At 49.0% G+C, this 22,701-nt stretch overlaps 4 protein-coding genes across 4 annotated transcripts; 3 read left to right on the top strand and 1 right to left on the bottom strand.

Annotated features, from left to right (window-relative positions):
• Window positions 1-11,047: 11,047 nt before the first annotated feature.
• An01g07830 (uncharacterized protein) lies at window positions 11,048-12,676 on the top strand (the record flags this gene model as incomplete). Its single annotated transcript, XM_059749611.1, has 3 exons — window positions 11,048-11,257; window positions 11,312-11,386; window positions 11,453-12,676. 3 exons carry the CDS (start codon window positions 11,048-11,050, stop codon window positions 12,674-12,676), a joined length of 1,509 nt encoding a protein of 502 aa, XP_059599694.1.
• A 1,788-nt stretch (window positions 12,677-14,464) lies between these two features.
• Window positions 14,465-15,354, bottom strand: An01g07840 (uncharacterized protein; the record flags this gene model as incomplete). Its single annotated transcript, XM_001389172.1, has 2 exons — window positions 14,465-15,181; window positions 15,235-15,354. 2 exons carry the CDS (start codon window positions 15,352-15,354, stop codon window positions 14,465-14,467), a joined length of 837 nt encoding a protein of 278 aa, XP_001389209.1.
• A 1,295-nt stretch (window positions 15,355-16,649) lies between these two features.
• An01g07850 (uncharacterized protein) lies at window positions 16,650-17,460 on the top strand (the record flags this gene model as incomplete). Its single annotated transcript, XM_059749622.1, has 3 exons — window positions 16,650-16,676; window positions 16,740-17,290; window positions 17,367-17,460. 3 exons carry the CDS (start codon window positions 16,650-16,652, stop codon window positions 17,458-17,460), a joined length of 672 nt encoding a protein of 223 aa, XP_059599695.1.
• A 948-nt stretch (window positions 17,461-18,408) lies between these two features.
• An01g07860 (uncharacterized protein) lies at window positions 18,409-21,898 on the top strand (the record flags this gene model as incomplete). Its single annotated transcript, XM_001389174.1, has 6 exons — window positions 18,409-18,640; window positions 18,734-20,065; window positions 20,118-20,317; window positions 20,365-20,598; window positions 20,647-21,824; window positions 21,874-21,898. 6 exons carry the CDS (start codon window positions 18,409-18,411, stop codon window positions 21,896-21,898), a joined length of 3,201 nt encoding a protein of 1,066 aa, XP_001389211.1.
• Window positions 21,899-22,701: the final 803 nt, after the last annotated feature.

The raw sequence follows: 22,701 nt of genomic DNA on the forward strand, positions 1-22,701 counted from the left end.
GACTTAAACACCCACTCCTACAACTAAATCCACCAGAACACCCAACCCCCAAAGACAGAAACATATATGAACATAAGCATTACGCCGCAACCGCAACGGCAAACAAGTCCCCAAACCAAGCAAGCGCCATGCATGCATCCCACAGCCTCATCGCCCTGCGCCAATACGCCTAAGCAATCTAGTACTCACGCTACTCCTCCATTGACCCGAAGTGGATCATCACCTCTAATTTAACTAACCAGGCCCCAATATATGTAATGTCAGCAAGATGTCTCAGATCCCGTTCTGTCCCCTTCCACCCCGTGCGTACGTGCGTGCATGCATACACAGAACAAACTACATGTCACTTTCGGATCTGTCACCTGTCAAACTCGATTATCTATTTATCTGATGCGATCATACCCCTATAACCTATAGATTGTGTGGTGATGCCGACTGACTTGAAACAGGATTAATGTATATGGTAGTATCGTGGCGTAGTATGGTTGCACTGCATGTGAGATTGAGTGGTGTGTGGGTACTTAGTAGTGGGTAAATCTGAAGCAGGGTCGCATTGGGGAAGGGGGAAAAGGGCCGCGTGGTTTAATTTCGCTTTGATTTCGTTTAACTATTTATATCATGTATGCTAGTATACTAGTAGTAGGCTGTGAGGCTATGAGGCTATCAGCAAACGGTTTGGTATATTGTGTCTCTCGGGATGGGGTTGCTGCGGCAGATGGATGAAATGGATAAATGAGGTTTTTAAGTCGGTTAAAATTGATGGGTTAACATCCGATGTCACTAAGTACTTAGTCCGTGTAAGTATATATAAGTAGTGGAGTAGGTGGTGGGAGTGGACTGGCTGGCTGGCTGGCTGATCGGGTATGAACGGGGGTTTTTCTGGGTGATAGTCCTGATTGCCCATATTTAGGATGGAGGGAGTATATAAGTGTGTAGTATCTACTACAAAGTTGTTGTATCTCAAACATGTGGCTTTCAAGCTGGTCAAACACACTACTCAAACATACTACAGCAGCAGAGTAAAAAGTAAGACACTATCCCACTCATACAACGATATTGTTGGGGAGGGATTTTCCACACAATGGTGACTTTGTCGGCTCAGTTCCCTGTCTTGCCCTAGCTAGTTACTATTTAGTAGTTCAGAACTAATGACTTAGTTCTCACTTGCTAACCAGGATCCCAGTTCACTAAAACCACATGAGCTAGGATCATTTAGGGAGTTCATTCCCAACATCCCCTACTCATGCAGTAGTTCACCTCACAGTAAATACCTCCCTAATCCTCCTAATCTATCGTTCTCCTGAAAACGTTCGCTAGACTAGTTAGTTAGTCAGTTAGTTTGAAAATCACAACCGAAAAGAAATGAAAAGTTCTCGACACGGCGGAATGAACCGATCATACTAGACTAGTCTCCCTTTAGGGGAAAGTCGCGGCTTGAAATGGATCGTTTGGATATATTGATTGATTGATCGATTGATAGCTTGGTTGAAGTGGACTGAACTGGACTGTCCTGGAGACACATACTAAATCAACAAACTACACGCACTTGTAGTTGGATGACTTGGCTCCACTACTACCCGGAGATTGTGAGAACAGTAAGCATTTGTAGCTTCCTTGGTATCTCCGTCCTCCGATCGGATCCGGATCCGTGTCCGGACGGTAGTGGGGAGGGGGACGAGCTTGCCCGCACGGTCTAGACGGTGGCCTTGTCCGTGTCCTTTTCTCCGTGTGTATGTGTGTGAGTTATATGATGGGCGAGGGTACCATGGGTTGGGATGGTATGTTTTGTCTGGTCTGAGAGCCGCATGCTTCCAGAGGTATATCCTTATCTTGGGTTTTTTGGTATGTAGCCGATCCCAAGGTATGTAGCGGACAGGCACCGAGGCATAATGAGATACATTTTTCTCAGGAAAAGCAAAAAGAAGTATGCAAATACGCGGAGTACTGTGAGACTTGGCTTGACCAGTCGAATTTCGCCCGAGCCCGGAATATCTCCGCAAACGCTCAGGCGCAAACATTTATAGACGCATCTCAGAGAAACAAGCACTGCGTAGGGATAAATAATCTCTACCTACGATGGCAAGGCAACATAGCAGATCAGAAGACCGATTGACCGATGGCCATGATAATTTGCCGGTCAATCTTGGCGATACATACACGAACACGGATTGATCACCCACGTACTTGTGCCCCGAATGCCTCAAAAATGGAACTAAACACACATAAATCCGCATAGCTATACACCTACATATGGGAACACAAAGTGTGTGATCATCGATGGAGAATCAGCTAGTCATACTGAGAATGCTACCTGCATGGAAGGATTCCGGCACCTTCTGGCCCAAATACTGGAACCCTATTTTTGCCGTCCACTCAAGGCCCATTATCGGATGTGCGCGAAACCATAATTAGGTTTCCTGGGCTGCGCAGGTGCGCCCTGCTACTCCACTGAAACCGTTCCGGCTGATCTTCTGGTTCGGAGATAGCAACTATACTCGGTTCAGCCTGGAAAGACGTGCCGGTGCCCTGTTGCGTCCATACAGAACACACACATGACCGGTAAAGGTTAGACAGATGTCACTGCTGTTGGCAACTTTGGAAAAGGCAACAAAAGTGACGGGAGTTTGTTACAAAGCGGGAAATGCTGTAAGCGGCAGGCCATTTGTGAGGTACCTCGCTTGTACTTTTGTCGGTGACCGTCCGCTTAGAATAGGTGGAATGGGTACCTCCTGGCTACTCGGGCTGGGTTGGCATGGCATTCATACTAGTAGTGGGATTCGCTGTAAGGAGTACCAAAAGAGGCAGAAGAGGGGAGTCAAGGGCGATGTTAGGTTCGGGCGCCCATGTTGCAAACACACGTTGTCTGCGAGATGTCAGATGTGTAGGTTGACCTCGGGCATGTTCAGCTCGTTATTCCCCCATACCTTATCTCCTCGATTGGTTCCAGTGGCTTTCCTTCTGTTGGTTCCTGTTCCGGTCATTGGAAGCGAAATGTGTCATGTCTCACCGACTGCATGACACGACGATCCCGTGGTGTGGGAACTTCCAGTTGGAGATTTGTAAGGCTGAACTGTCTGTCCGCTTATCTACATACTCACTGCTACTAACTAGTTCACCTGTCAAATTTTTAGATCGTCGACATGGTGACCATGACAAATTCGGTGCGGCTGCCTGACAAGGCTGGCTTTACGCATCTCGCGTGGGAGGCTCATTGGATGGTGTGTGAATGATTTCCCGACAATGCCTCAGATCAGATCGTCTGAACAGGCTAATATGAACGGCTGCCAGGCGTTGGAGATGTTGGCGCTGTGTTTCTGATTGGTATCAGAAAATAATACTAGTACTAGTGGTACTATCTTAGGCAGTTGCTTATGTGCATTGCTGGCATAGACCCCATTGGATCCCTAGATCTCTCTTGCGCCTTGACACTGAGCCGTAATGGGTGGTTACGAGAGGCATGACTATGCCTATCGGATTGCCCGGCGGGAGGAAGTGGGTTGACCTGAGAACTCTGTAAGAGTCTCTCATGTTGGACTTACGCTTAATGTCGATACTAGGTAAGGAAGAGTAATGATTTCCCGTTCTTCTAATGAACTTAATGAGACTTATTCGTCCAAAGCGTAGAGGGAGGCCATAGCTTACGTAGTAATGTCCCCTGAGTGTGGGTAAATGTGATTTTCTGTATGCAGTAAGTACTAAGTACTTGCTCCACAAGCCTAGGGTGACTTAGTCTTACGTACCAGCTACTTTGGAGTTACCCTCGGTTGGCTGGCGGGAGAGGCCTGCGGTGGCGTGACGCCGGCCATTCACCTTACAAAAGGGAACAGGCCAATGACTTTGCGATTTGGTGTGATAAAATGACAGGCGGAACATTGCTCGTGCTTGCCCATCGAGCAATTACAGTACTCGATGAGAATTTAAGTCGATGATTTTCTTCCCGTCAACCAATGGCGGGCATGTGGGAGGGCAGATCAGGCTGCCTCCCAGGGGCACTGCGGCGGGTGGTTCCCCGCTGGGGGCTGCGCGGAGGCTAAGCTACCGTAGTTAGCGGGGATGTCAATGGGTCCGTGGACGACGTCAAGAAGTTAGTGGTTAGTTACTGGTTACTTTACTTGCTTTACTTGCTTCGTACCACTGAAAGCGGCACCGATACCACGCTAGTCCGGATGAGCTCGGTCTAGACTGGGCGCCGCAGCAGTGACCCTCTTCTCCAAATCCAACCTCCAATCTATGCAATGGCCAGTGTTGTTGCGGTTTTCTTGGGGTCATCCATCCGACTTTGCTCTTGGCAGTCTACTGTTAGTGTCACCTAGAAACCCCTCGTCAGGTTTTGCAGATCGTCGACATTTCGACATTTTTAATGAAGATGTGCCAAATTCCTTGCCTACTCTGGCTTACGGAGGTTGGCATTTGCTTGTGCGTATTGTCTCCTCCAGTCGAATCCCAACCTTAATTCCTTTGCCGGAATACTTGCAGTTTCCATTGTATCATGTCAAGGTTAGCGTTATAGCCGCGGCGCAAGTCAGCACTGTATCATTTCCTGCTTCTTAGTTCGCTCTTCAGACATCCTATGCGATATTATACCTTTGCTCGCATGCACAGCTCCTAGCTCTCCGTCGCACGACCTATCCCCGTAAATCTCCCACCATCCACTCTGGGGACACAGTTTGTGAGGAAAGTGTTGGACTGTGCGGGACTGAGCTTTCGTCCCCAGAAGTGAGGGGGCAAAGCAGGTGAGGTGGGTATCGGGGCGTCCTTTTCCTCTGTGGACTCTATAATAGTCAGGTCTAAGGAAACCCTTTCCCAGCTGTGTAACGAACCGGGCAGTGGTCAGTTAGTGACGTTGACGCAACACCCGCTTGTCCGGCTGCAGGCTTAGCAATCACTACCAAGAGAAACGCTAATGGCTCAGGCACTAGGCTAGCTGAATCCTGCTCACTTCGCGCACCCAATACCCATACTGTCGGGTCCTTACTATGTCAATTATAGGGGGCCACAAATTGCAAATGCCACATCGCGCAGGGAAACCTACACGAGTAACCAATGAATGGACAAGCTCCTCCGTAGGTAATGGCAGGTCGGTCCGTCAGTGCGACCTAAGACGGGCGGCCTGTTGCGACTCTAGCACCCTTCCTCCCCATAGGAATGTCTTGCAACCAAAATCATGGCCTGTCCGAAGTAAGCGCCAAATACGTAGGTTGTGTGCATGGTGATTCAACGGTTGCTGTCGTGATTGACCGACAATCCCCATGTCTTGGGCCACGTTTTCCTTGTAACCACTTCCTGCCTGCTAGGCCTGCTATCTAGCGGTAAAGGCGTGTCTGGTAAAATCGGTGAGTAGATAGCTCGCCAGCTCTGGCTTGATCACGAGGCAGTTTGGCTGGGCTGGTGTTTACCGGCTACGGCGCGCACCACTTCACGCCTATCCAATTGCACCGGAGACACCGTTCCAGCGTATGTGCATACCTGCGCCCCTCTGGTTCCACTCCGTGTCATATCAATCCCGTGACTGGAAGAAAGTTCGACGGCTGCTGCCCAGCGCTAATCCCTGCAGAAGGCGTGGCGCTACTGGGCTGTTTCTGAGCATCTCGGAGATATTCGTCAATCCCTCTGTGGAAACGATGTGTCCAGGATAGCCCCCATGAGAACCTAAGGGAACCTCCCTGTCATTCTTCATATATCCGAGGCCTTGGCTCAATTCCCTCCCTTTCCCCTGCAGATGCCACTGTAATATGAGGCAACATCGAAACCCACAAGAGATAAAGCATATTGGGCACTGTGGTGACTATCTGAAACATATAATTTTAAGGATGAGTGTTCTTCTCGACTACTACCTGCGTTTAGTCTGAATGGGCTCGAGTCCAACTGGACTGACTCGAAGAGGCGACCCATCAATGTAGCCAGATTCAATAAAGACAGCGGTGCTCTTGGCGTATCAGGGACTTCACCAGTCAGCAGACCGTTCATATTCTTCGACTGCGTTAGGTATACTTCACCGAGTGGCTTGGAGAAGGATGGATACCGGACTTGGAAAGGTGCACTGCTTGGCGGGGATTTACTAACCTTCCAGAAGGCCATCGAACGCTTGTAGATGATGTGGATGGTTGCAAAGGTCCATGGCGAGCCCGATCGGATCCCTGTGTCAATCCCCTTCTGCAACTGGAAGCAGGAAGTTACCAAAGTGACACCAACCATACAAATTGGGTAAATCCTCCGGGATCTCAATGATAACGTCTGGGGACAGCCTCCGGGCGCAAGCCACCTCAGCTGTTAACCCTTCCTCCAGATTCGGTGCCAAGCAGTTACATATGGTTTCCCCATGTTACTCGATCCATACTTGCGCTCAAGGAAGCGGGAGGGGGCTGTCAGAAGGCCTACACGAAGTGGCCGTACATGCGACCCATGGGACCAATGATGAATTCCATACGATCATCCGCCTCTAGAAGGAAGTCGCCGCTCAGGCCTCTCCCTAGAACAAGGAACGAAGGAAATGGTTTCCACTAAGGTTTTCTTCTTCAGCAATGTTCCTGCGCCCGAGAATAGTCAGGGAAAACCGAGGAAGTCCGGACAAAGAATGTTTACACCGGGCAACTTTGGTTCCTGCGCAAAGCCATCGGTGTGTGCTTTCGCGGGTCCATCAGAACCTTGAATTCCATTTTGGCAGCCGCAGATCATACTAGCTGTCTAGGAGAGGTCTTCAGATCATCCCTTCAGCTGGAACGGGGGGGATTCACGGCAACTGAGGCTGGGAAGGGGGAGGATCGATTGAGGAAGGAGAATCAATGAGAAGTGGATCAGCCATCAGTGGGAGCGGGCGATCTGTGGGCTTCTTTGCAATCTCATCCAGTCCAACCGACTCACAGAATGAGGAGTTTTGTGTGGCTACTGTTGTTTTGATACTTGTAGCTGCCGCACACAACACCAGCTCTGCTGTACGTCTTGTGCCAATCAGCGGCTATCAACAGTCCGTATACAATGTTGGTATGCTACAACTACTCAAATTGCAGCTGAAACGCCGTTTCCAGAGTGGCATAATGCAGAACATAATGGGACTACATAATGCAAAGGCAGTATGCATGGGAGGATAGAATGCCATGACAATCCTCAGACATGACAATCCCCGAAGTCTTCCAATCCCCGGGCATCAACGATGGCTGGGCTAGTACCACACGTGACCGTCGAGGACCCAAGCATCAGGGTGGCCCAGTTTCAAACAAGGGGGTGACAGAACGCCGGAAATAAACATGCGCCGCAATCCCATTTGAGCCAGCCAAGCTAAGCCGCAATCCATCATACATCAGCGTACTGCATGCAGACCCCCTGTCAGAATTGGCATTAACAAGCTAACGGCATGCAGGGAAACTACGCGATACTTACGTAGCTTTGGTACGGCCTGCTCACTAGGACGTGGGCATCGATAACTAACCTATAGTTAGTTACTCATTTGGGTTACTTGATTGAGCAGCAATCCACATACGATCTGTGTCTATGGTCTTCCGTTCGCATAAAAAATAGCGCAGGTACGGAGTACAGTTCTGCCTGATTCAAGCATCACATTCCCCACCGCGACCCCACTGGAGCCATTTCTCCTTCCGCGGCGAGCCCCGTGTCAACCTAGGTAAAACGACACACTACTACGCCGGACTAGCTGGAAGTTCGCCCGCAAATCTAGATAAATCGCAGTATTAGGCAGGACCCCCACCAGCGGCCTTACCGGCACGATCCCGCCAGCTTTAAACTACCCAAGTGGGCTAGTCATTTCAATACATGACGCTAGCGTTGGTCAGCGATCTGCTGGAGCCAGTCGTAGCTTGCCGGCTACTTCAGCCCGACCAATGGATAAGCCAATAGTAATCGTGTGGCGTATTTTTGGGTCCATGGTCTCAGATACTACGAGATGCTCGCGGCATGCGCTTTCTACTCTGTAAGTTAGTCTAAATTGGAGGGGAGGAAGAGGGGGGATTTACCATCTCTGATCGGAATGTCGGGCAACCGAATCCCCGCGCAAACCTATTTTCTAGAGGGATGTGATTGCGATCGCTGAGTAGAAAACAGGACTAGGATGCCATAACAAGTCTCGCTATTCATTTTTTTCACGGCTATGCACACTCTCCAAGCCAAGAAGATGTCACAAAATGTATACGGAGTGCCCTGCGCCCTTTCTGGTTGGGTTGGTTTTGGCCCAAGTACAAACATGGATCTGCTCGCATCCGAACCAACATCCAAATCAACTATCCACTGGTTCGACAACATGACGGATGTCTCTCACGAGTCACGCAGCATCTTATAGTGGGCTACCTCAGACGTACCAAGAGGGCCTGTAGCCCAACGTTCGCCTAATGCGCGCTTGCCTCTGATCTCCGCCTCTCAACAACGTTGTCTGGCTGTTTTCGCTAAAGGATAAGCAAGAAAAGACACGAACGATCTACTGGCTTGATTGTGGGGTATGGGCCAAGCAATAGTATGCTCATGATTTGCGCTAGCTACCTACCATTTTCAGATACATACATACGTGCGCTTCAAAACTTCACCTGGATGACCCAGGGGCGAGTCGCAAGCTCTGCTCGGCGATGTGCGGATGCGGAGAAAGCAGAGTCTAGATACACGTATGTGGACGTCCCAGGAGGTAGAGGATACCGATCCATGGAACGTGTTCCTCTTCTTCGGAGCCGAAGTATGTAGACGGGGTAGTGACGCTGATGATGATAATACTGGTGAATGTCGATTTCTCGGGAAACAGGTCGGTTGCTTACTGGCTGGGACTGACTCGTTCGGGTTCAACCAAGCCTAGTCTCCAATTCCTCTTGCCTGTCTTCATGGCTGAAGACCGACCAATCTCAATATACTGAGACCTGGTTGGTCGATATGAATGTCTGCAAGAATATCTCCATTTCATAGTAGTAGTTCGAGACTGCTCGGATGAGGAGACCCGATATCCGGGGAGTTAAAACATGGAGTTAAGCTCGGATACAAGGAGTATCCGACGGTCTCAATGTGCTCTCATGCGAGCCGGTAATCTCAATAATCACTTGGTAGTATCTTTTTTGCCTCCTTTTTCCCTATTCGGAAATTTTACGTAGCTTCCAGCATTAGCCTTGTGCTTTCCCGATCTACTCTTGCTATCTTAATCCTTCTTTGCTATCCCTGTCCCGTGTAATTGCCCCTTCTATGTCCGTAAAAGAATAGGACGAACCTATCTGCTTCCTACAATTTATGAGGAGGCTTTCACTGTTGTGAACTTCTACTCGATATGAACACATACATAGTGCAGGCTATCACGTTCAGAGCATGGGGCTAATTCCGACCAGTGTCACTGCCTGCTTTAGTTCCGGGCCCCGGATAGATAGTAGATCGCACTAATAACTTGATGGGCAAAGAGTGGGACGAATGCCTGAACGTTAGACTGTCAGTCACCCCTCGTTGTTATGATTATTAATTTTTTAAATTAAATTTCCCTTATTTTATTTTTCCCTCTTTCCCAATTATTATTTATTCTAGTTTTTTTAATTATTTAATTTTGCTGTTAGATTTGGTTCCCCACTCTCTGAAATTCAGAATTCAATAATAATTTTCTTATTATGAGGTATGGTTTGCTCCACGATCCAGATTCACTAGGGACCAATGCCCTCTACGTAATGTGAATACCGATCATACCCATGCTGTTCTCCATTCAATTTCCGCAATCCCTTCCAGCGACTGAGGGGATGGCTCAGCAATGCCGCGCCTCAATATTCAATGCCATGATAAGAGTCGTAAAACCAATCCGTGCCTGGGTAGATGCATGTCCGCATTTAGTAACCTCCCTGAGTCAGGCTCTGAACAGCCTCAAACCCGCTGGTTCTCCCCCCATCCCCCCCCCTCTCCCCCTCCTGTTTCTTCTGGAAGAGTAGAGGAAACCTAGATTTGGCACAAAGAGAAATCTAGAAGCAGACGCCGCAGAAGAATGAACAGGGGAAATGAAGAAAGAGTGGGAGGATCCGAAAATAAACGTATGGGTGCCCCAGGAGCAAAAGTGTAGCAGACAAGCGAAGAGATGCTAAAATAAAATGGAAAACAAATCACATCAATCGGCGGATGGGATGCCAAAGGGAATGCATCCATGTCTGGGCTCCGGTCCCAAGGCAGCGGAACAAAGACAACGCCATCCAGCAACCCCGTGCCAACTTCGAGGGAATCACCACCGCCGGCCAGCAGAGGCGGCCGTCAAGGGTTTCAGCCGCTGGGAATTCCATGGTAGTCATCCCCATCTAGAACTTCGTGCTGCAGTATCCATCCCGCCTTAAACTGCTTGATATCCGCCCGAATTCCACACTGTTCCCCTTGTCCCTTTCCCTTTCTCCCTTTCACCTCTGAACAACAGGTGTTCATCATCAAGCTTCTCTCAATTGTGTCTCCTCGGATTGCTTTGGCTTGTGTTCAGACCAGAGCGAATCGCTAGACTTTCCCCATCTCTTACCGCTTCCTTCTGGGGCTCCACCTCCCTCTCTCACTTGTTGTCGTTGGTGTTGCGGGCCTCTACTTGTTTGTCCTTACAGGCTTCACTTCACCGTCCTCTCTTCCACGTCCCTGTTCCTATTTCTTTCACTCTCCTATTCTGCTGTGATCTTTATTGTCCCCCTTTTGACAACAGCTTGTACCGTCTCTTCTCCCCTGGCCATTCGTTTCGAATTGCTAAGCTCCCCGCCGTCTATCTTGTTCTTTTCCCCTCTAATTTCCACCGCACATACTTCTTCGGTTTCTGTAAGCTTTTGCTGAATCGCAACCCTGTTGAAACCCTTCAGATGCATAGCTTCTGTGCTGTGGACTATATTTCAACTGCTCTTACCACTATTCCGGGTTACTGGCTCGCCTAGGCGTGCATGACATCCACTCAACTCACACCAGCCATCGCATCCTTCTGCCTGCCTATTCCTACACCTGGAAACTGGAGATCCCTCTGCCTCCACCTCTGGTACTCTACCTCTGTTTTCTCTTTGATTTACAACACACTATACTCCGTCCTTGTCATCTTCTATTGTATTCACTCCGATTTTCTCTTTCTCGCGCCATGGCAACTGTTGCTACGGCGAGGATGATTCGCGGTCAACCGCCTTCCCCACCTCATTCTACTGATGGAGACCCTGCACCTGAAGTTCATCGAAACTCCTGTGGCACGCTCCAGCAAACTTATAGTCATCACAACCCTTATGCTTCCTCAATGTTACATGGAAACCGTGCGCCTGGAGAGATTTCATACGAACACAGATCTCACTCTCTGGTAAACACACCCAACTCCCTCCATGGGCGGTACTGAAGACTAAATCTGTTCCAGGACTACACTCCTCCTTCATCATCGGAGTACGTCTCTTCCGGTGACTACTCTCGGTCCCTGTCAATGCAAGCCCCGGTAAGTCTTGTCAGTTCTGGATACTCCAGGCCTCCGAGGTGAGCCCTTGTACTGATTGTGTCTTAGATGGCAACAAATGGCCTTCAAGTCAACACGCCCCCTTCTGCTGCAGATGAGGGCCTAGTATCAGACTCGGTACCACAGTGGAGCTCGCCGCCATCCCAGAGACAGGTGACAAGGGCAAGGGTAGCCAGGTCGCCTAGAGTGCGTCGCAGGAATAGGAATAGGAAGGACACGAGAGTTGAACTCGAAGGTCCTCTGAGTGAAGTGACCAAGCATTTGACGAACATCCCTATTCGCGACATGGAACGTTGGGTGAATCGCTCAATAGAGGTTCGTCACCAAGAGGTAGCCAAGAGGAACGGAAAGGTTGCCAGGCCCATGAATTCTTTCATGCTTTATCGATCGGCATATGCAGACCGGACAAAGCAATGGTTTGCGCAGAACAATCATCAAGTGGTTTCCGAAGCAGCGGGTGACAGCTGGAGGCTTGAATCCCCAGAAATCCGACAGAAGTACGAGCTTCTGGCGAATATCGAGAAGAGTAATCACCTTAAGGCGCATCCTGGATACAAGTTCTCGCCGTCAAAGGATAAGAAGAAACGAGCTGGGAGCGAAGATGTGCGTCCACTGGCCAGCACCCCTGGATCCACTTCAGCGTTTCTTCAAACCCGTGCCGCAAGCTCTTCGGAAATTGACAGTAGTGGATGGGAAAGTAGGGACTCGACTCCGTTTGACTTTGCTGACCATGGTTTACACTTGCCTGGGGATGCCTACCTATCTTCATCTGCCTGGCATGCTAACCATGGGCGGCCGCACCCTGGCATGATTCCCTCCTCTGAACCATCTCACTACCTCCATCAAACGATTCATGCAGGTCTCGTCCCGCACGTAGAGGATGTCCGATTCAAGAAGACTGGTTTGAACGGAATCCAATATGCTACATCCTCGTCAACTCCACTGGCTGCTCTACCCGGTGCTACACACCATGATCTTCTTCAACCGTCCACTTCGTTGCCAGGTGATGGACAACTGGATCCCCAGCTCTTGACCCTGCAGGTCGAGCTCCAGAGCCCGAATCAGCTCTTTGACAGCTCTCACAGTATGTGGCAAGACTCTTCTAATGTCAACTGCTACGCCTCTCCCTCGTCTTCATTGGCACCTTACTCAATCCCTTACCCCGCGTCGACCTACCCACAGGGAATACACACCCTAGAGAGCGACCCTGCCCTTGATGGTACCAGTGGGGATTTTGACACCTGGATTAACCAGCAGGGCACAACATACTAAGTGTCATCTCAGAATCAGTAATCGTTGAACAGACAAAGTGAAATACCCTCCACCACTTCATATGCTAATACATACTAGTTTATTTGATGTTTTTCCTTACCTTGTTTTTTCCTTTTTTCCTTCTTATCCGGGATGGAAGTTTGTTTATTTGTTTCTTGCCCCTCAAAGCGGAGTTCTTGTTGAAGGCGTGGGTTTCTCTATTGGATATGGCCCGGCGCTCTGTTGTCGGTGATTTTGGTCTTAGGTTTGCCTTTGCTGCACTATTTACTAGGTTCCATCTTTCGGTTTTTTTTTTCTTTGGGTCATGGGGCATGTTTTGGGATACGTTCATGGATATGGATATGGATATGGACATGTGCTTTGTGGGAGGCAGTTTTGTTGGCACTACTGTGCATATCTCATGGTAGTTACGGGATTTGATGCATTAGATCACTTGGGCATTGCATTATAACAGGAGGATACCACCATATTCCAATCGAGTTTACTTTCTCTTATCATGTGCTGAGAAAATCGAGGCTGTCCCTAGTATGCTGAACTTTAACGGCACGCATTGGACCTTCTGATATTCCTTCTAGTGGACATATCATATCTGAGACATTACGGTGTGTTAATAGCCTATCAATAGCATTTATATTGTGTCATGAATTGTAGCTATCGGATAATCCTTCCTATCCTTCCTCCTTTCAGGGACTATCTTAGTGAATATAGCGATTCTAATCACATTAATTATCCTATTGACTCTTCAATGTGTGTTACCAAACACCAGCCCACTGCTTCTCTGACCCCTAGAATCACACTCTACACAGTAAGCAATTGTTCTAAGACACTTATTCACCCCTCTATTCTTATTCCAAACAAGTCTTTCATTACATCCCCATTCATGCCTTTTATTTCATCTTCTGCCAGCTATTTATGTATCTCTTTGTTATCGGCTATTCAACACCATCATCCAAAATAGTACCTCCAAAGTGAAGAACTATGAATGGTTTCTTTCAGCTTGTTTTCCCTTGTTCGTGTTAGTTGATTATTACGCCAAAGGGGGCTGTGCAATGGTCTTAGAAGATCACCTGGGCCTTTTTTTTTGTCTATTGAGCTTGTCGTTTGTTCTATTGTGAATCTTCATAGAGGTCTCACAGTCTTTGTTCAGTAGTTGGATACTTCAGATATGGTCTATTTCTGTTTGCTATGTATCTTCAGATCTGAAACATGTTCTCCAAATAGATACATGTTCTGTGAGGTCATGGAAGAGTCTTCACTTTCCTGGCCCCGAGATTATTTGCTGGTAGCTTTTGGAGACTGTCTTGCGCATCGTTACCATGATATAGGAGAGCTACTGAGTAAATAGATGCTGAGATTGCTATCGCAAACATAGAATATCTAGAGTAAGAGTCTTAAGGACCTAGCACTGGATATATTGGATGTGAACTGGTTCCTCAAGTCTTGAATGAGTTCTCTCTGCATGGGCTAAATAAAACATACAGATGGCTTGGTAGAAGTGTGGAACAGTTCATGGCGGTGTGTATTTGTTATTTGGGGCTTACTGCTACCTTTCTTGGAGGCTTTAGGTAAGAGAGATTTGGACTCTTTTTGGTGGGTTGGTCCCTAGTGGCGCTTGAAGTCTGGCAAATATGGTGTCAGTCGAATACATCAACCTAGCGAATAGACTACTATTCAGTTTGTCACCATAAGTATCCTAGATTAGCTGAAGAGGGCTAGTGGACTAAACCCAGCTGGCTAGAATATTTTTCTGCAAAAGCAAGACTATATCATCTCAACAATTGCCAGAAATCACTCATCCAATTCGCGGAAGCACCTACAGGCCCGATCAACGAACGGAGGCGGCAGGACGCCCTCCCTCCTAAGCTTCTTCCGCAGAGCTCTTATCCAAAGATTCCCGTACTGTATTTCTAGCTTATCCCAAATCGGCTGGATGACCGCTTCCAGCCTGTCGATCTGCATTTTCCCCCGCTCGATGACATACCAACGGATAGAGGAGAGCATCCGATACCAATCATCATCACAGTGACTATTGTAGCCCTCGTCTCGGCAGCGTAAGAGGATGAGAGCGTGAATGAGCATGGTGAGGTTCGGGATCTTGATCTTATATCTTTCCAGCTCGTAAGGGTCCCCGGATGCTCTTTTATTCAGCTCGACGTATAGCATCAAAGTCTCATCGTGCAGTGGCCCGATTTGAGTAGGGAGGCGTTCATCCCTAGTTAACATGTAGTACTTATCATGTCGTGACGGGTCATTCAGAGTGGGTTCCGGAAAGGAGAAAAGGGTTTCCGCGTGTCCGTATAGCTTCAGGTAGTATGTGCGCGCGGGAACAATCCAGTAGCTCTGGATATGAAAGTGTCTTGCTGGTATCATTCCGTCTTCAGGGCATTGGAAGCGTTCGCAAGCTTCGACATCGCTCTCAGGACAGGCTGAGAACCCCGCAGCTTGGAGAGTTCGATACGCAGCATTGATCAGTCTATTGGGGACGATGTAGGATATGTCGTGGGGCTTGAGCTTGTTAGTTATTGTTGATTCCATAATTATGGGGATGGAATCCTTACCTCTTGCATAAAAGCCCCATAGTAAGAAAGCATGTACTCGTTCCAGAGGACATTAGGGATCTTTGCATGATCCAGAAGACGCGCGATGATGGCGCATAACCTTCGTCCGTAACAGCGCATTTCTGTGATTAGGATGAGTATCCCGCTCTAAACAAGAGTGTTGATACATTTCTAATTGGGTATATAAGGAGTTCCTTTCCTGCTGATATCTCTGGGAAATTCAGAATATTCTATCCTTTCCTACATCGAAATCTCCCCAGAAACAAAGGGGTTGTTTTCGGAATAATCCTATCGATGAATTCAGTCCAAGGCTCTTTGGGCCTTTCTGTGTGCTACTGCTTCTCTCCTTCTATGGTTTTCATGACACATTGTGCGACAGACAAAGCCGTTAAGGCTGTAGATGGCCTACATCGGCATTAGTTTAAATCGTCTTGGAGGATTTCTCGGACATATAACTATTTTCTTTATGCAATTTCCGTGCCATTATACTAACTTCAGAGGACCCAGGAAGTAGGTTCGATTTTGAACAGCCGTCAGAGAATGACACTCGGAGGTTATCAAGGGCCACTGAGATTCTCGACATATGACCACCGTTTTAGCAATATCATGATTCCACCAAGCACTACTATACCATAGCCTGAGTCAGTAGAATGGAATATTTCTTCAACTTTAACGGAAATTGCAGAGCGACACATGTCTGACTTGTGGCGTGTTCTGTCTGGTGTCTGACGAATGGAGAGCACCTCCGCAGCTGGCGGAGAAGTAGTATTGGATGCGCGCCTTGGTTATCGTTTGAGGAAGGGAGGGATTGAAGATAAAACGAGAATGAATCTTTGATCTTTCTGCGCTTCGGCTTCTTCCATAGATCTACATTCTGGCAGATGGTATGCTGTGTATAATGGAACGATGATACTACCAAGGGGACTTCCACTGGCTCACAATCTATAGCATCAGTCGGGTTTTCGGGGCATGGTATGCTTGAGGTCATTTCAGAGCACCGAGGTCAAGAGGGCATTCCCTTTTTCGGCGCCTCCAGACATACTCCTGGGGGAATGTCTGATCCTGCTTATCTAGAAACATGTTGAGAGGAACCATCTTCAAAAATTTGTCGCTGATGTCAAGTTTGGGTTCAATATATCACGTCGAAAGGCGGCTTGGCAGGAACGCGATCCGTCCGTCACGTGTAGATCTTCGATCGGGCGCGGCCTGGCGATCCGCGCGACGCTTCCCTGACACAATTGACCTTTAACCTTGAATAAACACTCTACAGCAACTTATCGGGCTTACATGCTTATAGTGTGAGATCCATCTTTGTCAAGTCTACATTATTACTAGTACAATTCTCATATACGGCCAACGGCGCATGTACATCACCCGAAAGCCGGAACATTCCTCTGAGGTCGTCCCCAATCGTCATGTACGGCGAACACGGAAACAAGCTTGTATGTGCTTTTCTAATGAGCCATGCTTTATGAATAACCCGTCCTGACGAAACCCACAAACAGGTTCAACATGCCAAGCGCACTCAAGCTCTCACCCATCTCCCTCCCTACCAAACCGAATTGGTCCGTTCCGTAGCCCGCGAAGTACGCGACCTCGACCGTGATGTCGCACACCTCCTCGGTCCATTCGAGGGCAGTTTCAATCCGTCACAAGAACCAGCCGTTGCCTGTGCCCTCTTAGTGGATCATCTCTGCATGCGCCGCAACAAACGATGTCTTCTTGCCTACCACCGTGTCCGCGCTGAAAAGCTCGAGGAGCTATGCTGGAACGGCGTTGATTTGCTCGAACAGCAGCTACCGACGGCAGATGAAGGGGCTGCAGGTGCATCAGGCCAGGGGAACGGGGGATATGCAGCGATGGGCACTGCGAGTGGAAACCACAGTTCGTTGAGTCCGGAAGAAGAAGAATACTTCCGACAATATAGCGATCTTCTGGCGGCGTATAAGGGACAGTGGACGGATATTGATCTTACGGGAAGCCTGGAGCCCCCGAAGGATCTCTTCATAGACGTGAGAGTCTTGAAGGATGCGGGGGAGATTCAGACTGAGTATGGGTATGTGAGGCATTTTCTATATTTTCCCTCGCGCGTATTGTTGATCGGCGGGTTGGAATGCTGACATTGCATATAGGGTGATCAATTTGACGAAAAACAGTCAACTCTACGTGCGGCAAGGGGATGTGGAACGATTAATCGCGCAGGGGTTTCTGGAGCGTCTGAGTTGATGGAGGATGATGAGTTTCAGATCATGCAATTTATGTCTTATGATACCCCAATGATTGATGCCTCTGAACGGAGTATAGTAAAGGACGGTCTAGCTAGGATATGCTGTGTAGCGTTGTTTTCTTTTTTTCAAGGATCCATTTTTTTTTCATCTTTGTGTTCAAAAATCGGACCAAAATTGCATACGTGTGGCGCATTAGCAGAAGCTATTATCGTATTGATTACGTAGAGTAATTTATATATCACCAAATAGATCTATCTAGACTATCTAGCCTCGCAGTAGCTGCAGCACCGTTGACGGCGGCGGCAGTGCTTACCTAATGGTGTTTGAGCAGAGGGGAGCATCGGGCCTATCATCGGCACTCGTGCATCCAAGCTCCTTTGCTCTCGCCTGCAGCAAAGTTGTGACACTAACGACAAACTTCCCCTCTCAAAGGTACTAACTAACCCAAGACCAATTCGTGTTCGTCCGCTAGCGACCGCTCCTAGACCTCTAAGGTCCTCCGGTTGAGATCGGGCCCGTCAGAATGGTGGACCGGCGACAGTAGTGTCTTGTCCGTGATAAGGCTTTTTTAGTCACTTCCGCCCGCGAGCTTTGATAACGATCCTGGAAGCCATGTCTGGGCCTCATTGAGTCCCTCCCGGACCTTTCTGGCCTGCATCTTCAGGAGTCTGCTTTTCTTTTCCCTTCTGACATCTGACTTTGACCTTCTTCCCCTCATCCAGCTCCCCCAATCGCAAGGCAATGCCAACAGCTGCTGTGCCGATTAAATTCTTGCGTCATCTGCTATCATCTCCCCTCCTCGCGCCTCTTTTGTCGCCAAACGATCACAAGCTTCACAGCCTGCGGGCTTAATTCCCCCTCCCGGTGGTGATCTGGAAAATACAGTGGTAGACTGTCTGTGTGAGGTGATCCCTCATCACAGTCTTCCTTCCGTTTGCGGTCAACGATGGGTGTCTTCCGCTCCCGAGACAGCAGCGACTTTCGCATATCCGGGTTATCCCCTCATTGCTCTCCCTTGGGGGACGACCTAGACTCAGCTAGAACAGAGATTCCGGTGGAACATGCCAATCATGGCAGTCCACCTCGGTCATCAGGGTTAGATTCAATGGTATCTGGTGGTACCAGCTTCCGAACCCCAAGCCGGTCCTTTTACCACCGATCATTCCATACTCCAGCAGGTACGCAGCTACAGAGACCTCCTCCCAGACTTTGGATCCGCGAGAAAAGTTTGTCATCTCTTGATGTATCCAGATCTGACCTTTACAACCTAGACACGGCGCACTATTCAACCCATGGCCTCAGGGAGCAGACGGCCGAACTGGCGTCCTTTGCATTATCTCATGAATCGAATACTCTTCCCCCTTCCTTGGATATTTTCCACTCCTCCCAAAGTCCGAACCGCCCATCTTCTCCAGCAATCAGTTTCGCAGCGCAAGGAAGGACGACTCTAGAACCCGGTCCTTCCTCCGTCCCCACCACCGGTTCGTCGGTCTTAACACAGCTAATGCGCAAACCCGACATTCCCGAAGCTGATCGAGATCACCGGGACAGAGCTTCAAACTGGGATGAGTTAAGCGAGAGTGCAGCGTCTGAGGATCATTCCCTAGGAGGTGCAACGGGGGGTGCGCCTGCTACCGAGCAGACCTCTTTGTTGCCCAAGACAGTACAAGCAGGACCTTTTCAGAGCTATGGAGGGACTGGTGATGTTGAAAGCCAAGCCATTACGGGGAACAATAAAACAGATGTACTTCCTGGAGCTGCTCACAAGCTTAGGATGTGTTTCTGTACGCTAACGAATCCGAAGTCGTGGGACGGACAGACTGTATGGCGAGATGGGATTGTCTATCCGCTCAGCTTTCTGCCGTCGGTATTCCTTGGCCTTCTGCTCAATATCCTTGACGCTCTTTCGTACGGCATGATTCTTTTCCCGTTGAGCGAGCCGGTCTTTGCTGATTTGGGCTCGGACGGTATCTCGATGTTTTACGTCAGTACCATTATTTCACAGCTGGTCTTCTCATGTGGGGGCTCCATTTTCAAAGGAGGAATTGGGAGTGAGATGATCGAGGTTGTCCCATTCTTTCACCAGATGGCCTTCACCATTCTCAATCGGGTGGGTCAAGACAACCCGCAAGCTGTCTTGGCCACGACAATTCTCTCCTTCTCGGTCAGCTCGGTTCTCACAGGTTTGGTTTTCTTCTTGATGGGAACTTGTAAGCTGGGTGCTCTGATTGGTTTCTTCCCACGTCACATCTTGATTGGATGCATCGGTGGTGTGGGATTCTTCCTGCTGCTCACGGGTCTTGAAGTGTCTGCTCGACTACCGGGAGCTTTCGATTTCAGCTTGGGGACACTTGAAAGGCTTATGCAGCTGGACACGGTATTTCTATGGACGACACCGTTGTTGCTTGCCGTTGGTCTTCTTGTTTTGAAGCGTTTCTTACGTTCCAACTTCTTGGTTGGTGGATATTTCATTGGCGTGGCGATTGTATTCTATATTGTGAAGTTCAGCGCCAGAGTACCTATGGATTCTTTGCGCGGCAAAGGGTGGGTATTCGATGCTCCATCTTCGTCAAATCCGTGGTACCACTTCTATACTCTTTATGGTGAGTGATGACTTCTTGTCTTAGCGAGTGTGCGTCGCACTGACTGCTCTAGATTTCTCTGCTGTTGATTGGTCTGCATTCCTTGACACGATACCTGCCATGTTTGCACTTACGTTCTTCGGGGTACTTCACGTGCCTATCAATGTTCCAGCATTAGGCATCTCTACCGGCGAAGATAACCTCAATGTCGACCGTGAACTCATTGCTCACGGTGTTACCAATGCCTTGTCTGGCTTCGCTGGAAGTATTCAGGTGAGTGTGCTCTGACTCCCACCGAATCAAATGCTGACTTGTTCCAGAACTACCTTGTATATACAAACAGTCTCCTGTTCATTGATAGCGGTGGCAACTCTCGTGTGGCAGGGGTCATGCTTGCAGCTGCTACTGCAGGAATCATGGTCATCGGTCCAGTTATTGTCGGGTTCATACCAGTAATGGTTGTAGGAGCGCTCATATTCCTGTTGGGCATCGAGCTGATGCAGGAGGCCTTGGTTGATACGTGGGGCAAATTGCACCGACACGAGTATCTGACGGTAAGCTTTATCCATATGCCTCTGACGAGCCTTTGGCTAATCCTGCAGGTTGTGATCATCGTTGCGACCATGGGTGCTTGGGACTTCGTAGTCGGTATACTTGTCGGAATCATTCTCGCGTGTCTAAGCTTTGTCGTCCAAACTTCCCGCAAATCCGCCATTCGCGCCACCTTCTCGGGCAGATTCACCGGCTCAACGGTCAGGCGCCCGCCTATTCAGCAAAGCTTCCTGAAGGAAGCAGGGCAGCAGTCACTCATCATCAAGCTTGGTGGATATCTGTTCTTTGGGACCATCGTGAGTGTGGAAAACACCATGAGGGGACTTATTGAGGAGGAAGCGTTCAACAAACGCCCCATCAGGTTCCTGATTCTGGACTTCTCCCGTGTTTATGGCATCGACTTCTCCGCAGCAGAAGCATTCACTCGCATCAACCGTATTCTGAGAAAACGAAATGTGCAGATGACAATCTCGGGCCTCGATGTAGGAGGAGACGTTGGAAAAAGCCTCCAGAATGTGGGGCTATTCGAGCCCGTGAATGGAGTTGAGATCTTCGAGGATCTAAACTCAGCGCTCGAGTTCTGTGAGAATGACTACCTGAAGGTCTTTTACAGCCATAGGGAAGCCTTGTTAAACGGCAAGAACAAGTCGTCAGCCTTCCTCGAAGTACCTACGCCCCAGGGTCAGTCTCATCTCGGCGATGCGGTAGTAAGTTCACCTCGTCAGCAGTACTTGCAGCAAGCCGCTAGAACGACTCTTCACGAGAACGAAATGGCGGTTGTTCAACCAGCTGCATGGTCCGCAATGCGACAGCCCCTGCCGCTTCTCCTACAGACGTTCCAGGGATTGACGTCTCGCAACGAGGATTTTTGGTTTAAGGCTTGCACGTATTTCGTCCGCGAAAGCTACGCGGCTGGCACTGTACTGTATCACGAAGGCGATGTTCCGAAAGGCTTTTATCTGCTGGAATCGGGAATGTTACGCGCAGAGTATGAGCTGCCTCAAGGACGATACTTCGAAATCATTGTCGCCGGACGGCCCTGTGGCGAGCTACCATTCTTCAGCGAAACGCGACGGACAGCAACCGTCAAAGCCGAGCAGGACTGCGTGAGCTGGTGCTTGACTGCGGAGAAATGGCAAACAATGCGCGAGCGTGAGCCAGAGATTGCGCGAGAGCTGCTAACAGTTAGCCTCAAGCTGACGACGGAGCGAATGGACAGTATTACTTCGTAAGTGACGCCAACTATACTTGAAACGAGCAAAACTGACCGCTTCCAGATATGTTCTTACGACGGCAGCTTGATTACCTCATGCCGTCCTGTACTTGGCAAGCCACACATAATCTGTATCGCATTTTGGGGTGGACATTTGTTGCATATGTAATGACCTAATGTGGAATGCGTTTGAATATTATTCTTGATTACATATTCAGAGATGGGATTGTATTATACAACCACTAGAAGGGTAGGCGCTCACGCAACCCTCAAGACCCATGAGAGGATCTGTCACCAGCCGACACCACAACGCATGACCGCCGACGAGGAATGAACCGAACCACTAGCAAAGTCGAACCATATCCATCGTCCTCGGGTCCGACAACACCAACCACTAGCCCATAAGACACCCTCAAGTGGCACGGAGTACATGGAAAGCATTCCGCCCACCAATAGGAAAAAGTAATTGCGATTGCAGACAACGATCGATCGAACAATGGCGTGACAAGCACGAGCCGATCAATCCGTCAGTCAGACGACCCTGCTGCCCCTCCACTCACACCCCATCAACAACAGCTGGAATCTATCATCACAACCAACCACGGCATTCGTAGTTATTATCCTCAGTAGCTTGGCAAATACCTATACTGTCGAATGATCACCGGCAGGTACTTCCGACATCTCTCTCCAGCTCTCTCTCTCTTTCTACTGCTACTCACAGCCACGAAAATCATCCGGCGACTGAAACTGGGTGGGGCTTAAGTGAGGGGGAGATGGTCACGTTATACATTCCGCTGCTTATCTGTCTACCTTGGGTATTTAGCATCAACTGCTTATAGCTAGATACAGTTTGTCAATTAAGTCAGTCGGTGAGTCATGTGGCTCGCTCGGG

The sequence above is a fragment of the Aspergillus niger genome (assembly GCF_000002855.4).
Source record: "Aspergillus niger supercontig An01".
Lineage (NCBI taxonomy): Eukaryota > Fungi > Ascomycota > Eurotiomycetes > Eurotiales > Aspergillaceae > Aspergillus > Aspergillus niger.